The sequence below is a fragment of the Rana temporaria genome, chromosome 6 (genome assembly GCF_905171775.1).
Source record: "Rana temporaria chromosome 6, aRanTem1.1, whole genome shotgun sequence".
NCBI classification, from domain to species: domain Eukaryota; kingdom Metazoa; phylum Chordata; class Amphibia; order Anura; family Ranidae; genus Rana; species Rana temporaria.
The window spans coordinates 157,883,015-157,900,785 of record NC_053494.1 but is presented as its reverse complement, the minus strand read 5'-3'; the positions used below and the strand labels follow the sequence as shown (position 1 = coordinate 157,900,785).

General features: G+C 35.3%; 1 protein-coding gene across 1 annotated transcript in view; it reads right to left on the bottom strand.

Moving 5' to 3' along the window:
- Nucleotides 1-17,771, bottom strand: part of TTN (titin) — a 326,833-nt gene that overhangs the window by 159,580 nt on the left and 149,482 nt on the right. The window contains 25 exon segments of the mRNA XM_040358499.1: nucleotides 444-497; nucleotides 831-914; nucleotides 1,081-1,179; nucleotides 2,693-2,758; nucleotides 3,137-3,211; nucleotides 3,510-3,593; nucleotides 3,709-3,789; nucleotides 4,382-4,465; nucleotides 6,207-6,275; nucleotides 6,754-6,828; nucleotides 7,043-7,120; nucleotides 7,766-7,849; nucleotides 8,258-8,320; nucleotides 8,404-8,577; nucleotides 8,701-8,778; nucleotides 9,290-9,358; nucleotides 9,749-9,826; nucleotides 10,002-10,040; nucleotides 10,503-10,580; nucleotides 10,764-10,832; nucleotides 11,460-11,741; nucleotides 12,656-12,727; nucleotides 13,167-13,235; nucleotides 16,092-16,154; nucleotides 17,365-17,391. Coding sequence (XP_040214433.1) covers nucleotides 444-497; nucleotides 831-914; nucleotides 1,081-1,179; nucleotides 2,693-2,758; nucleotides 3,137-3,211; nucleotides 3,510-3,593; nucleotides 3,709-3,789; nucleotides 4,382-4,465; nucleotides 6,207-6,275; nucleotides 6,754-6,828; nucleotides 7,043-7,120; nucleotides 7,766-7,849; nucleotides 8,258-8,320; nucleotides 8,404-8,577; nucleotides 8,701-8,778; nucleotides 9,290-9,358; nucleotides 9,749-9,826; nucleotides 10,002-10,040; nucleotides 10,503-10,580; nucleotides 10,764-10,832; nucleotides 11,460-11,741; nucleotides 12,656-12,727; nucleotides 13,167-13,235; nucleotides 16,092-16,154; nucleotides 17,365-17,391 — 2,094 coding nt within the window.

Sequence of the window (17,771 nt, the reverse complement as noted above, 5' to 3'; positions counted from 1 at the left end):
TAAGAAGATTTGTAACTTTTTACATGAGAAAATTGCTCAAAGAATTAAAGAAAGGTGAAGAGTTTAGTAGATGTTTATATACAACAACAGAGACATAATCATAAGAGACATGGAGACAATGGTACTTATTTGCAGTTTGTCTTTGAAAAGATGAGTATAACTGAATATAATTATAAGCTTTCAGTGAAAGCTAGGTTATATTTTCTGTTAAGCAGTTTGAAAAACATTGTGCTTTTCTAGGCACTAGACAAAGTTGCCATGCTATAGCAAAAGGTGTGCCTACTCAAATTTTGTTAGAAATTGGCCTTTGTGCTAGTTAAAATCACACGATTTCCCATATTTGCACAAGGAAGTGAAACTACCCAGAAAACTATAGTACAACAATCTTACATACGTTTATTACACAGAAGACAAACATTTTACACTTTCTAAAGGGATTATACCTTTGGATGGTGGTATCTTTGCTTCTGGAATTGGTTTTTGTGGTGCTTCTGGGACTTTAAACATAGGAGGTTTATATAAGATAATTGCAGACACAACACACACACAGTAGACAAACATTAGGACAATAAACATACAGCTGCACATACTGCATAGAGAGTTAAGTTTGGCATTGTATTAGAAAATATATTATTCAATTTACCTGATCAATGTCTCTAGCAGAATAAGACTATAATATATATTATGATAACTGTAGGCTTTACGCACTTGACAGTGTTAACTGAAGCACAGGAAATAGATTTCTATAATTTTAGTAAATTAAGCCAAATGCAGGCAATACACCAGCTTCAGCAAATAAAATATACAGAAAAAGAATAAAATTAAAATACCTCTTGCTGGAGGAGCCTCAGGTTTCTGAGGGGTAGCCATTGGCACCTTGCCAGCAATTTTTGGCTTTTTAACAAGTTCAGGAACTGAGACACAGTAACACAACAGAATTGTAAATTTCGAGACAAGCACAATAAAACATACAAAGATACAGTAAACATACAGTACACAAAACATATATGGGTACACTACCAAAGAAAGAAAAAAAATTGAAACTCAAGATTAAGAACGGTGTTAGCAAGAAATATATACCTTTAAGTGGTGTGACTTCTTCTGTTGATTTAATAGGAACGGGTGCTTTTTCAGGTATAGGTACTTTCTCAGTGATCACCTTCTTAGGCACTTGAGGAACTTTGAAATAGCAACAGAATGCTATGAGTGCCACGTATAATATAAGTAGCACATTATTAGACACAAACAATTAACAACTGCCAACTCAAAGGGCAGGAACAAAGTGTGCAACAAAGGAAAAGCTTTTATCACAAACATAACATACAGGAAACATGACTTGAAATAACAATTTCCATATATGTATGCATATATATTCTAAATACTCGGGGGTCAGATCAAGCAAAACTGTATGTCTGCTTTGGTAGATCCTGATAGACTGAATTAAAAACTGGCATCTTATGCCTCTTAATAAGTCTAGTAAAAAAACTTTCTTCACCACAGTTTTAAGACCAGCCTACATTCTCAGCTTGCTATAAAGTAAAACACTACATTTTACAGTTTTTATGTAAAATGTATTAACTGCTTGTCGACCGGCTCACGCACTTATACGTTGGCAGAATGGCATGGCCGTGCAAAGACAGTAATTAGTGCATTTTTATAGCACTGTTTGCTGTATAAATGACAATCGTCCCAAAATAGTGTCAAGAGTGTCTGATGTGTCCGACATAATGTCGCAGTCACGATAAAAATCGCTGATCACCGCCATTACTAGTAAAAAAATAAATGCCATAAAACGATCCCCTATTTTGTAGGCGATATAACATTTGCGCAAAAATATTTTACCAAAAATATGTAGAAGAATACGTATCGGCCTAAGCTGAGGATTTTTTTTATATATTTTTGGGGGATATTTATTATAGCAAAAAGTTAAAAATATAGTTTTTTTTCAAAATTGTCACTCTATTTTTGTTCATAGCGCAAAAAATAAAAACCACAGAGATGATCAAACACCTCAAAACGAAAACTCTATTTGTGAGAAAAAAAGGTTGTCAATTTTGTTTGGGAGCCTCTTGCACGACCGCGTAATTGTCAGTTAAAGCGACGCAGTGCCAAATTGCAAAAAGTGGCCCAGTCATTTGGCAGCCAAATCCTCCAGGGCTGAAGTGGTCAAATTGTATCTAAGCCAATTTTTTGTTTTTTTGCTTTGGACCGAGTGGTGAGGGGATGGAACCCCTGTCAAGTTTTTATAGCTGTTCCTGCTGTTTAGATGTCCTTCTCTATTTGTCCTGCTGACCACTGTTCCTTTTGCAGGAGGAAACTGAGAGAAAATACTAAATTCTGAGTTGTCACCACAACAGGAATAGAGAGAAAAACTTCCAATGCTGCGACTTGTTCTGGTGACAACTGTCTAAGAGAGAAATTACTTTCTCATAAACGCCCTGTTGTGTTTATTTATTTTAAATCCTCAAACTCCAGTGATGGGGGTCGCTAAAAGAATTAAGAAGCCAGGTCAGAAAGCAACTATAATAGATATAACAATTTAATTTTGAACACATATAGGGTTGTAGATTTATATACCCATCAAATGTTTAAGTATTGAGATACATACTATTATCCCACAAAGATAAAAGATTGGTCTATCCAAGAGTCTTAAACTTCTGAAAAAAATAATACTAAAATACAGTCAAACTACCTTTAGCTGGTGGAGCCTCTTCCTTTTTAGAAACAGGCACAGGCATTTTCCTTGGTGCTTCAGGCACTTAAAAAATATTATTTGTGTCAATTATTATGTAAAGAATAATTCAGCTAATTTTATGTTTATATTAGCAGCCATATTTACATATTTTTTTAAAAGGAAAAACAGCACAGGCAATTGGCAGTACACCATAGAAACGTATTAAAGTCATTCAGTTATTTTGCATGTAGAAATCCAATCCATTGCTATGGGTTACTGCACTTTGCACTTCGAACTGCTGTAGTAAATCCAGATGATGCAAATTTAAAATCACAAGGTTTTCAACAATTGTACAACTTCATTTTCTGTTATTGCTCTGTACCACTATGGTTCTTAAGTAGACTGCTTTAAGCCTAGGACACCTAATATAAGAGTGTGGATGGAAAAGAGAAATCTTTATACCTTTAGTTGGTACAGCCTCTTCTTTCTTAGGCACAAATGTAGGCACTTTTTCTTCTGGTGCGGGTTTGGCAGGCACTTAAAGAATATATTTTTATTTCAGTGAGTTGAATTACATGGTCGAAAAAAAAACACCAATCAGTTTTAGAAGCAAAAGAGCTATAGCTGAAGACTGAATATGATGTCTAAGTGAAGACACAACAAGAGTAGCTTATTGCTTGAAAGTTGTTAGCGATTTGTAATACAAAATCAAAATGTGGTCACTTTACAAACAAACTGGTAAAAAGAGTAAAGAGCAACTACACTTACATACACAGAACTAAGAAACAACATATTAGGTACAAAAGAAGAAACTTCTGCCAAGAATATCTAATACCTCGAGATGGTCGAACCTCTTCTACTGTCGGTTGAACTACAGGAACATCTTCCCTTGGAACAGCCCTCCTTGGCACACCAGGCACTTTAAAGATATTACATAGCTCAGTTTTTGTATTGAATAAAGTGTAGGTGAGATTTAATTAATCTGACTCTAAGCAGAGCACAGAAACAAAATGAATCCATACAGCAGAAATTACCTGCAGCAGGAGGTTCCTCCCATTTAGGCTCAGTGACGGGTATTTTCTCCCCTGGTATTGGCCTTCTGGGGGCTTCGGGAACTTTAAACACATTTCAATAATGTAACATGAAGTAGCATTGCACAAACACAGAATTAGAAGCCACAAAACCACAAAATTAAGAGCCACTGGCACAGTCCACGTAAAAATGGGAATACACATATGACAAGATGAAGCTACAGCTCTGGCTTATGACTACAAAAGTGAGTCTTGCAATATTGAACACTTATTAGTTTAAACATCAGTCTTTGCTGCCCGCACTTGTCCCTCAAAAATCTACTTAGTTAGAAATAGGTATTAAGTGCTTTAAAATAAAGAAAGCAAAATAAATCTAACAAGATTGAATTATTGTACACTAAGCACAACTTGTATGTAAAATTTGACAGTCATAAAAACATGCAAAAGCAACATTTGGTAATAGTTATACCAACATTTACTATATAAATTAATAAATACAATAAATATATATATATAAGTTAAGTGAGAGACAGACATACATTACAAGAAAAAAAACGACATAAAGACATTAAATAAGTGCTTATTTTTGCTGTTAGACTTTGCAAGGCAGGAAGTGCAAATAAGATATTATATGACATAGTTAATAAATTATTTACATATAAATATTCTAAAATACCTTTTGAAGGAGCAACCTCTGGCTTTTTGGGCGCAGCAACTGGAATTTTTTCCTCTGGGACTGGTTTCTTTCGTGCATCTGGCACTTTAAAGATTAACAATAGTATTTATGTACTTTAGCTATTTTGCACATAGGAAACATAGCTATGGTTTCTAATTTGGGTTAAATTATTAGGAATATATGCATTAATTAGGGATGAGTGAAATTTAAAGTTTTTAATTTGAAAGTTTGATTAAAAATGTATTGAGCAAAAATTATTCTGTTTATTCCTAGTCTCAATGCTTTATTTGATTTTAAATAAATAAAATAAGAATAACTTAAAGTTCTGCTCTAATATGGCATTGTCTTGCCGAAAATTATTTTTTTGGCCATAACCTCATCATTTTAAAATCAACTGTTTGTAGATCAACAAAATTCTGAAAAATTGTAAGGGATACACATACAGTGCCTTGAAAAAGTATTCACACCCCTTGAAATTTTCCACATTTTGTCATGTTACAACCAAAAACGTAAATGTATTTTATTGGGATTTTATGTGACAGACCAACACAAAGTGGCACATCATTGTGAAGTGGAAGGAAAATGATAAATTGTTTTTTAATTTAGTGAAAAGTGTGGCATGCATTTGTATTTAGCCCCCTTTACTCTGATACCCCTAACAACATTTAGTGGAACCAATTAACTTCAGAAGTCAACTAATTAGTAAATAGAGTCCACCAGTTTGTAATTTAATTTCAGTATAAATACAGCTGTTCTGTGAAGCCCTCAGAGGTTTTTTAGAGAACCTTAGTGAACAAAAAGCATCATGAAGGCCAAGGAACACACCAGACAAGTCAGGGATAAAGTTGTGGAGAAGTTTAAAGCAGGGTTAGGTTATAAAAAATAATCCCAAGCTTTGAACATCTCACGGAGCACTGTTCAATCCATCATCAGAAAATGGAAAGAGTATGGTACACCTACAAACCTACCAATACCTGGCCATCCCCCTAACCTGACAGGCCGGGGAAGGAGAGCATTAATCAGAGAAGCAGCCAAGAGGCCCATGGTAACTCTGGGGGAGCTGCAGAGATCCACAGCTCAGGTGGGAGAATCTGTCCACAAAACAACTATTATTTACGCACTCCACAAATCTGGTCTTTATGGAAGAATGACAAGAAGAAAGCCATTGTTGAAAGAAAGCCATGAGAAGTCCTGTTTGCAGTTTAAGAGAAGCCATGTGGGGGACACAGCAAACATGTGGAATAAGGTACTCTGGTCAGATGAGACCCTAAACATACAGCCAGAGCTACAAGGGAATGATTTAGATCAAATCATATTCATGTGTTAGAATGGTTCAGTCAAACTCCAGACCTAAATCCAATTGATATTCTGTGGCAAGACTTGACAAAAATTGTTGTTCACAGATGCTCTCCATCCAATCTGACAGAGCTTGAGCTATTTTCCAAAGAAGAATGTGCAAACATTTCGCTCTCCACCAGCAAAGCTGGTGGAGTCATCCCCAAAAAGACTTGCAGCTGTATTTGTAGAGAAAGGTGGTTCTACCAAGAATTGACTCAGGGGGGCTGAACACATATGCACGCCACACTTTTCACATGTTTATTTGTAAAATGTGGAAAACCATTTATAATTTTCCATCCACTTCACAATTATGTGTCACTTTGTGTTGGTCTATCACATAAAATCCCAATAAAATAAAGTTACGTTTTTGATTGTATCATGACAAAATGTGGAAAATTCCAATGGGTATGAATACTTTTTCAAGGCACTGTAGTCCCGATAATGTCGTAATGTATATAATGTATTATGTAAAGCATAAGCATTATACCTTTTGGGATCTCAGCTTCTGCAATTTTGGGTGCTGCCGGTTCACCTGGTTTCCTGGGTGCTTCTGGCACTTTAAAAAATACATGTTTATTGATTTATGTTTCTTTCTATTTTATCTATTGCATGTCTAAGAAGACTGAAATAATTAGCCAGCGGTAAATGCCAAGTTAAAAGCCAAATGCACTGAGAAATAAGATATAAAAAGCAATATTTAATCAAGCAAAGAAAAATAACCAAAGATATACTGTGATAAGTTTGTAAGAACTGCCATTTCTTCATTATTTGAAATGTATGTTAACATGCTACATGTATGCTGTTTTTGAACAACATAAAATATGTGCATTTTGCTGTTCTTTTCTTGTAAGTAATTTTTTACAAGAAAAAAAAACTATTTTTATAAAACATAAAACATGATACTTAAGAGTACAGAAAACATTGAAGTACTGGACATAAACACAAAGACAAAATATGGCAATTCACTGATAAAAGCTTTCTCTATAGCATAAGCACGGAAAACAAAGAGGATCAGCGCTGCAGCTATGCTATACCTCTGCCTGGTGGTGCAACCCTTTTAGGGACAGCCTCAGGTACCTTTTCTTCTATGAAAGGTCTCTTTGGAATTTCTGGTATGTTAAAGATATATTTTTTACAACACTAGTCATGTATATCACTAGCATTTCTACACATAAATGGACATGACACACATATAGAGGTATAGGTTTTTAAGATCTTTGCAGTTAAGAAAATACCACAACTTACAAAGAAACATAAAGCTGGCATTAAAATTGAATATCAGTGACAACAATGCAAGTCACATGCTCAGAGGTGCAAAGGTACCTTCTGCAGCTGGCAATTGCTTCTTTTTGGGAGCAAATGGAATTTCTTCCTCCACAACCCATTTTGGAGCCTCAGGCACTAAATACATTTTTTTTACATTACACTGTGTTCTATATTTTAAATCTAAATAAAATTAGACTTTTACCACTCAGGCCTCGTACACACGACCGAGAATCTCGTTGTAAATGAAACAACTAATTTCTTGTCGGGCTTGTCAAGAATCTTGTCAAGCTTTCTTTGCGTACACACTGTCAAGACAAATTCTCGTTGTTCTCATATGCGGTGACGTACAACACGTACGACGGCACTATAAAGGGGACGTTTGATTCCACTGGCGCCACCCTTGGGGCTGCCTTTATTAATCTCATGTTACTGCGTGTTAAGTAAAAGTTAGTGAGAGACGATTTTGCGCTTTTCAGTCTGTACAGTGTGATGAATGTGCTATCTCCATTACGAACGATACTTTTTACTGAAGGAGCACTCCTGTCTCATACTTAATTCTCGTTGTAAACCAGCCTGATGAGAAACACGACGCGGAAATTGAGACTCCCCGACGAGTCGAGAAAACAACAGTTTTCTCGATGAAAAACATACACACGACCGTTTTCCCTCGCAAAAAAGCTCTGCCAGCATTTTTCTTGATGGATTTTGTAGAGGAAAACGGTATGTGTGTACAGGCCTCAGGCTTAAACATAAGACACAACAATGTAACACTGTTATAACCTTTGGCAGGTGGAACTGCTTCCTTTTTGGGAACAGATACAGGCACTCTTTCCTCTGGAGGCACTTTCTTGGGAGCTTCAGGAACTATAAATATATTATGTCTATAAATGCCACTTTCTAGATCCTTCATGCAAAATCACTTAGCAGCAAGTGTGGTTGTTAAAAAGCAAGTTGATCCCACAAAACAAACATAAGTACTGCTTGAAAGTTATGAAAGCAAAATGTAAACACATAACAAACTGAAACAGAGATTAGAGAGGGTATTTGGAAGCAAAAGTCGTCACATGAAGTGTAAATAGAACAAAACATAGACCATAAACTTTTAGTTAAGAGGACTGAATTGTTGAAAGGGGTAAAAGACAAAGTCTAGTAGTAAGATTTACCAAAAAGTATCTTTAATAACAGAAAGACTGTAGACAAACACAGGGAAGCACAAGGTAGTGAATATGCAGGGTAGCGTAGGTGCTTTGATAATACAGAACACACATATACCTCTAGCTGGTGGAGCTTCCTCTTTTCTAAGAACAGGTATTGGTACTTTTTGACCAGGAACAGCTTTAAAATAACATTTTAAACATTTAGTATCATGTATCTTAAAATGTTGAAGACTAAGAAGAAGACTTTTAACATGACTGCACAGACAAATAGGTGAGTGTACAAAAGGACTAAAAAAGCATAAGGTAAAGTTATGTATATAAAGCAATGATGTATATAGACTTCATGCATGTCATATACTTTTGGTGTTGGAACAGCTTTAGGAACTGCTGTTGGTACTTTCTCTTCAGGAGGGGCTCTTTTTGGAACCTTTGGAACTTTAAAGACATTGACACACTAAACACAATATTCTTTGGACCCTATGTTATATTTTGAAGCAGCACACATAGGAAGCAAAGGCAATTTATGTTAAAGTAATGCCAAAGCAAATTTCACAATACCTTCAGAGATCTCTTCAGCGCGGGAGATGGACACCGCTCGTCTCTCCTCTACAACCATCTTCTCATGGACTGTAGATGCTACAGAATTTATAAGATTTATTTTATTAAGCAAAATATTCTTTATGCAATTAAAAGCACACACATACGACATTATTAATGTATTATCAAGCTACATTTAGTGTATGAAAACAGATAAGAAGAGTTATCAAACATAAAATATTCCAGTACTATTGTTATTTAAAAGTTGCTTAAATTGAAGCTATAAACACTCAAATATAGGTCTACAATCCAAAGTACTAAACCTTTCCAATCCTCATAAACATACACTCAAAATACTACAAAATAGAAAAAAGTAAACAGGTACTCATAGCCATATTAAATTGTTTTTCCTCAAGCAGTTAGTAAAATTGTAACAAATGGCCCAATGTCCAAACACTAAAGACAATTTTAAAAACTCCCATTCAATCACTTTTGATCCAATATTATTATATTTTATTATTATTATATTTTTAAATACATGTAATGGACATACAGTATTACAACTGTAACAATAACTGTTTTCCTATTGAAGCAGCTAAAGAGTACATACCTGTTACTACTGCAGCCTCCTCTACTTGGCGTTCATAATAGAACTCTCCTGTTGCCCTTTTGTCTGGCACTGAATATGACCAGATGGACAAGTATTAATTTATAATTATATTTGCCGATTAAACATATACATATACAAAGTTTATTTAATTGAACAGTGTTAGCATATAAGAAGACCCAAGATGGCACACTTTATTTTGGTAATGTAATGTCAAGCTCCAATCTGGGATAAGTTTGTAAAATGTAAAGGCTTTGGGTAAGATGAAAACTCTTCTCTAAACATGATTATAAATAAAGTTATGTTGTGCTGGAGTTTAAAAATGTTAGATGATAGGTTAATTAGGCAGAAAATGAAAAAACCTCATAGCCAGTTAGAGCATGAGGTTTTGTGGGTATTGCCACATCATATTATGATGTTATTTATTGCTGATGATTGCAATACCTAGAACCACCTTCATACCTTTCATAGATATCTGCTGTTTTCTTTGAATAAGCAAGGGAAACCTCATCTCTGCCTTTGCCCACTGCCGAGCTTGTACTTTAAAATAGTTTATAGCGATTATTTGTGCTATCTTTGTTTTTTAAACTTTTTTTTTAAGTGCAACACAATTAATATATACATTTAGAAAACCAGGTAGGGTCTGCTTAGTAGGGATTTGCTCTGTCATGATTAAAGTATTTAGATATATGTATAGATTATGTTATGTACTCACCCCTTCTTTCTTCAATTTCCTCATGCACTGGTACAGGCACTATAAAGAAGTTACAATTACAGTAAGTAACAGTGAGACAGTATAATCATACGTATAATGACAGTGGAAGGAATAACACAAGCATAATGCAAGTGTAAAAAAGCAGCTGTCACATTTGTTCTTCACTTTCTATATTTGGAACACAGCCTTCATATCCTACTTTCCACTCCTTCTTTACTGACTTTAGGATGTGTTTAAGGATTAGTCACTACATTTGAACACATTTTTAGTGTGGTTGATATATATTCTAATTAAATATGAACCTAGAAGTTACCAATTCAAATCAACTCAATAAGAAAAGCAAAAAAATAAAAATAATAATACATCCCTTTATACAGTTTTAATGCCTAGAATATAGTAATATAGTATAATTATCAAAACTACAATTAATGTTAGTTATTTAAACTCCTATGTCTATTGGGGACAATATTTTTTTCTAGTATTTAGGAGCAAAGAGGGAACCTTGTCTCCTTCTGCCTGCTTCCTCTTCTCTGGTGACAACCCGTCTTTCAAACTGCTCCTCAATAGGTTTCCTTGGTACTGTGAAACCATTAAAAATCATTTTACTTTGCTTTTATATCATATGCCTCTAATTCAGCTAAAGCCATTCCTTTTTTACTTGCAAGCATATGAAGTTTTTTGTTTTTTTGTTTATGTGTTAGTCTTGTAAAGCTTCTAAACATGATTACATTTTACAAAAGTTCAAAAGTAAAATATAATTACCTGCAGGAACGCCAGGCTTCTTATATTCAGCTTCAGAGATCCTCCTTTCTGGAATATCTTCTTCAATTACTTAGGGAAAAAATTAAATGTCAACCAGGTCCAGGTTTAAAAATAATAAAAATAAAATTCTGTTTTTAAAGATACTTCCAAAATTGAATAATTTTGTTTGCAGTGGATGGCAAGAGGTAAAATTAAAATTTAGGAGCTGTGGGGCTGTGATCTTCTGCCCATATTGCTGCTGTACCCTCCTGTGAAAATTATCTGTCGTCCCTGCAGACTTCAGTGGTGAATCATCTGACACCCAGATAGGCGGGGAATAGATTGAGCAGCAAGGAAAGGAGAGGAGGTACTGTATTTAAATAGCAGTGCTACGAAGGTAAATATAGTTTTACCCACAGCTGGTCCACATATGTCACCTAATTTGGAAGCGTTTCATGACTGGATATGTAACAAGAAAAACAAGAATACATCCTCACACAAGCTACATATTCACATTACACTGCTTCACGTTACTGCTATAAGATAGTGTAACACTCTTTAAGTTGTCTTAAAGGGCAAAAGTAAAACATGTACAAACTTTTAGGTAAAATTATGGGACGTGAGGATTGTACTGTTTAAAAAATATGTGAAGCAGAAAAGTAAGTCAGACACAAACGCAACACCAAACATATACCAAGGAGCCAAGATATATGGTACCTTCTTTGTAGTACTGCTCTTCTCCACCATAAACTTGTTCCTCATAATATTCTTTCTTTCTTTCATAGACTTGTTCTTCATAATACTCCTTTTCTTTTTCATAGACATGTCTCTCATAAACCTCTTCCTTCTGGCCATACTCCTCATAAGCTTCCTCCTCTTCAGCATATTCTTCTGCTTCATAAGATGGTTCTGCTTCACGAACCTTCTGGTAAATTTCTTCTCTCTTTTTGGCTATGGTAATTACTTTAACCTCATCCTCTTTTCTGGGTTTTGCAGGAACTTTAAAAAACATTTATTTATGTTAAATAAATGCACTTTAGTTTGGATTTATGATGTAAAGCTATGAACAAGATCCATGTGTGGTAAGAAATTATTCCCATGTTTAAGAAGCCATTATGTTTTAAGAAGCCACCCCAAAATGGGATAAGACAACAAAAAAGAAATATTAATTGCTGAACTTAACAAATACAACACAAGACAAGCTATAGACAGATGGGTGTCAGGCAGGAAGGCAAATGGGAAAGAGAAATATGGGGAAGGAAAGACAGAAGGATGGAAGGAAGGAAGGAAGGAATGAAGGAAGGAAGGAAGGAAGGGAGGGAGGGAGGAAGGAAGGAAGGAAGGAAGGAAGGAAGGAAGGAAGGAAGGAAGGGAGGGAGGGAAGAAAAAAGGAAGGAAGGAAAGAAGGAAGGAAGGAAATAAGGAATAAGGTAACTGAGAGAGGAAAGAATAGATGAAGAAAGAAAGGAGTTGACTTAATTGACAAAATAACATGACATAACGTATAGTTAGAAGAAAGACAGGACAATAACGTGACATTAGAATCTATTAGAACCATTTTAAATATAATCATGCACATAAAAAGAAAAAAAGATGAATTCCTTCACATAAGTAAGTACCATCACATATGATGATGTAAGAAGGCAGACCGAGAACACAATCATGAACACAAATACATACAAAAAAGCAGCAATAAGAACAACAAAAAAACTTACAAAAACACAGTCTACAGACTATACATACTAGACAAGCAAGGTCAATATTGATTAATGTGCAGAACATGATACTCTTCAAAGCAAAAATGATAGTGTGTTATGTAACCACCCTATTTTCTTCTTACATGAATCATAAATCAAGCAAAGCCTTGGATGGTGGGCAACAATGTATTTGTATTCACGTGCCTAAACATTTACCTTTAGCAGGGGGTGCAGGAACTGTAGGAGCAGGTGGAGCTGGGACTTTTTGTTTCTTGCCCACTAGAGCAACTTTAAGAAGAGAAGTAAGCGATGTAGCGCATACATAAAATAAAAGTATTTTGCTAGTCTCCTAATGTGTGTTCATACTCAGGGTTCTATGGGATCACTTTAACAATGGACTTTAGTGGACAAAAACACTAAGATGTAGGACATATAACACAATAAGATTCATATTTTGCACAGGATTATGACGCTAACATATAATGAAGAATACTAAACAAAGAATAAATAAGCCTTTAGAACACAGATGTGAAGACTGAAGAGCAACGGTAGCACAGTATAATAGCTTGATGTGTCCACTATTATTTGTTGTAAGAGAACTTCCCGTAATATCAAGATGTTGCTTGCATGTCACTGACTATTATCAAATAATTTAAATAATAAGGAAAATTGAACACACAAACAGATAGCACAGTAGGTTATTTACTGTGCATTATAAATAACTCACTTTTAGCTGGTGGAACCTCCCCTCCAATATCTGTTACGTCTCTGGGAACCTTCACACCAGGCTTGGGCACTGAAGAAATTTTGAATGTAAATGGGTTGTAAAACATTATCTCGCAAAGGACAATGAAAGAAAACAACAGTTAGGCATTCAGTAATATGTGATCATGGTTTTGATGACACAGGTGCTTTGCCTGTGCTCTGATGATAATGAAATACAAAGCATGTTTAGAACAGAAATATCTACAATGGTTAATTAGTGAGAACTAGCAAGAAGGCATGAAAGTTAAAGCATTCATAATAAATGGTACCCCTCTGTTATACCGTGCTTCACTAATACATAACAAATAGACCAAAAGCCTAGAATTAATAACCAATATATAATAATAATGCCCCAGTGGCAAAAACACACACACACACACATATAATATATATATATATATATATATATATATATATATATATATATATATATATATATATATATAAATAAGTAGTGTGAACCTTAATCATAAAAAATACCAAGTGAAAAAAATCATGACAGTAGGTAAATGCAAACACAATAAATAATACAAAGCCTTAGCTTAGTGATAACACTCCATGTGGTCAAGTTCAAAATATAAAACGGTGCCCAAAGTTCATATAATAAGCAAATTCTTCTGTGAGTCAAGTGTTTTGTCATGTCCCCCTCGGCTCTACAGCGACTGCACTGCACTTATAGTTTGCACTTGTAGTGCAAAGTGGATTTGCCTTTAGTAAATAACCTCCCCTGTGTACCCCTTCACCTTCCAAACTATGCGCTCACCTTTAAGTACAGATCTTCCACAAGTATCTGTAAGCCTTCCCCTTTAAGGGGTATATAGTTCAGCAGGTTGTTGCTAAGTCAGGTACACTTGTTCCAGTGTGCAGTAATCCATATGTAAGGTGCTCGTAAAAAATTGATAACTAGTGCTGAATCACTTAAAAAGCAATACTTTAATAAAAGCTTTAAAATACAAACTCACATTTTAGGGCGCACTTCCTCTAGTGCACCTAGGCATTACACTTGACACAATTGGGGTGTGTGGGCCAATTCAATATCACTTGAATGTTGCAGTAACTCAGCTCTAAAGAGATAGCAAAAACTTCCAGCTCATGTGTGATGACATCACTAAGCCCCACCCCGACGAGTTTCATCACTCGTCATATAACTTTTTCAAGGAGAGTACTCTTTGAGGAGGTTACGTTAAGAGTCACGAAACTCATCAGTGACTTTTCTTTATCTACTTAGAGCCGAGTTACTGCAAAATCCAAGTGGCGTTTGAGCGGCCCCAATTGTGTGGAGTGTAATGCCTACGTGCACCCTAAAATGTGAGTTTGCATTTTAAAGCTTTTATAAAAGTATTGTTTTTTAAGCAACTTAACACTATGTTAGTTCTCAGATTTTTATGAGCGACTTACATATGGATTACTGCACACTGGAATGAGTGTACCTGGATTAGGATCCTAGCAACCAGCATCTGGACTATACACCCCTTAAAGGGGTGACCTATGGAAGGTCTGTTCTTGAGGTGTGCGCATAGTTTGGAAGGTGAATGTGATGGTGATTTGTGACAAAACACTTGATTTTGCTTATTATATGAACTTTGGTCACTGTTTTATATTTTGAACTTCATCATATGGAGTGTTATCACTAAGCGGTGCTGTAACATTTGATGGTTTGCATTCACCTGTTGTCATGTTTTTTTTTTACTTGGTAGTTTTTATAATCACGGTTCACACTACCTATTAATATTTTTTTTTTTTTTGCTACAGGGCATTATTATTCTATTTTGGGTAATAATTCTAGGCTATTGATCTATTTGTTATGTATTTATGAAGCACGATATAACAGAGGGGTAATGCTTTACCATTTATTATTATTTATTACAGTCTGAGTATATGTGGGAACACATATACTACTGTATATGTGTTCCTACAAAAGTGAGTACACCCCTCACAATTTTGTAAATATTTTATTATACCTTTTCATGTGACAACACTGAAGAACTTACACTTCGTTACAATGTAAAGTAGTGAGTGTACAGCTTGTATAACAGTGTAAATTACTCTTTTATACAAGCTGTACACTCACGACTTTACATTGTAGCAAAGTGTCATTTCTTCAGTGTTGTCACATGAAAAGATATAATAAAATATTTCCAAAATTTGAGGAGTGTACTCACATTTGTGAGATACTGTAGGTGCACAGCAGCAACTGAATCTCTAATAAAGACCCATAACCAAGCTTCTCCTCTTATAGTGAAGAAGTGGCAGCTATCAAGCTTGGGAATTATAATTGCTGTGCTGTAACAGCAGCAGTGTAGGATGCTCCATTTCCAGCATTTTCTTTGTCCATATATTCCTTGTAAAAAGGACTATCTGTTGTAAAAATTTTAAAGAACGCTGCATTAATTCATAGGTTATCTATTTCTTCCCAGAATATTATTTATATACTGTATTTGAAACAGGTTATGCTGCTAACATTATGTTTATTCAGTTATAATGTTTGTATTTAGTATGATGATAATAAGCTGAGTAGCAAAGCTTAAATGCCTGTACATTAAAATGAGGAAGTTAATAAAGTTGACTACTTATTTAACTACAGCTCCCTATTTTTAATACCTCTCTTTGCCTTCTTCACTTCTGGTACACGAGGAAGAATTATGAATTCTTAGAATAAACAAATAAACACCAGTTTATTACATGAAATGCATCAATTCTTTACATATCTTTCTAGAATTTGTAAAATCAAATTGGCAGTAACAATGAGTGGACTGTAAATTAAAATAAGGATAATGGTTTAATATTTTGTTATATGTACACTCCTAAAAATGGGTAACTGCACACATATGTTGAGAAGCTGCTCACATCTTAGTACCACGGGTATAAAACATGTATTCTGACTTACCTTCTGTGATGAATTCTTCTTCAACTGCAACAGGTATATATGGTACCCTGGTATCTGGAACATCTGAAAGGGAATTTTAAACAATTATTCAAATCTTCATTCATCCACCTTAATATAAATTATAGTGCCAAAAGTATTGGGACACCTTTGGGATGAATTAGAGCAGAGACTGTGAGCCAGGCCTTCTCGTCCAAAATCAGTGCCTGACGTTACAAATGCGCTTCTGGAAGAATGGTTAAACATTCCCATAGACACACTCCTAAACCTTGTGGGCAGCCTTCCCAGAGTTGAAGCTGTTATAGCCTCAAAGGGTGGACCAACTCAATATTGAACCCTACGGACTAAGATTAGAATGTCATTAAAGTTCATGTGCGTGTAAAGGCAGGTGTCCCAATACTTTTGGCAATATAGTGTATGCTTAACCAATGTGCACACAACTGTTTCACAACATGATATCCTGTTGTGAAACAACATTAATCTACACTTTCCTTTCATAGCTAGAAGTGTGGAGCTGGGCATGCTCCCTTGCTGTTCATCTCAAAAAATCTAGATTTATTGTCAAGTTACTGGATGCATACTGACACTAAATTTGTTCTGAGCTTTTATACATCAATATCTTCTGGTAGAGGAAAAAGGAGAACTAGAACCCCTAGCTGGACTTTTAAGGCACTTGTGGTGAACAAATAGTATGTAAGAGAAAGAATTTTTTATATGATATTTATATCTAATAAATATATCTAATAAATATCATATAAATACATGCTTTCTCTTACATACTATTTGTTCACCACAAGTGCCTTAAAAGTCCAGCTAGGGGTTCTAGTTCTCCTTTTTCCTCTTTGACTTTCATTGGATGTGGCACTATGTAAGTTAGACACAGATAACCCCTTCTTTGCAATATCTTCTGGTAGGGAAGAATTTATGTTGTTATCACTTTCTGTGATAAAAACAGTGTTAAAGCTGCTGAATGCTGAGAACCTGCTTGCTTGCCTTGGGAAACCACTATGTACTGTAGGTGTAGCCCTTCCTGGAAACTGATCAGCTGCTTCTTTGAACTGAAAAATAATCTACCAGTTTGAAGCATTCCAGTATCTGCATAGCTGCCTTTTCAAGCGTAGAAGACAGCATAAAAGATGGGTAATCAGCAACATCCAACCAATATTTTTTCTTCCATACTAATAAAAATGGTGAACTCTTGTCCAGCAATGTAATTTAGTTTCACATTGTTTATAATGATTATTAAAACATATTAAAAACAAATCTTTTATCCTACCTGGTGGTCGGAGCTCCAACTTCATCTCTGAAAAAAGCACAGCATAATTGAGGTAAGCATAGGTTCCCATAATGAAAATATTTTATAAAAATAAATACTGTATTTATTGGCGTATAACACTCACTTTTTCACCTTACACCTTTTTCACCGTGAATCGGTTGCAAATAGTGTGTGCGTGTTATACGCCGATACTGCAATTTGGGCTGCCTCTGAGAGAACGGGGAGGCGGGTGGGACGAGCGCCGTCAGATTACATACAGTGAGAATCTCCTGTTTACTCAGCGGCCTCTGTAATAGGAATCAATGCCCATCTGCAGCCTCAAAATTGCCCATCAGTGCAGCTTGATTAATGCCCATCTGCATCCTTCCCATTGCCATGAATGCAGCCTGATCAATGCCCATCTCAGG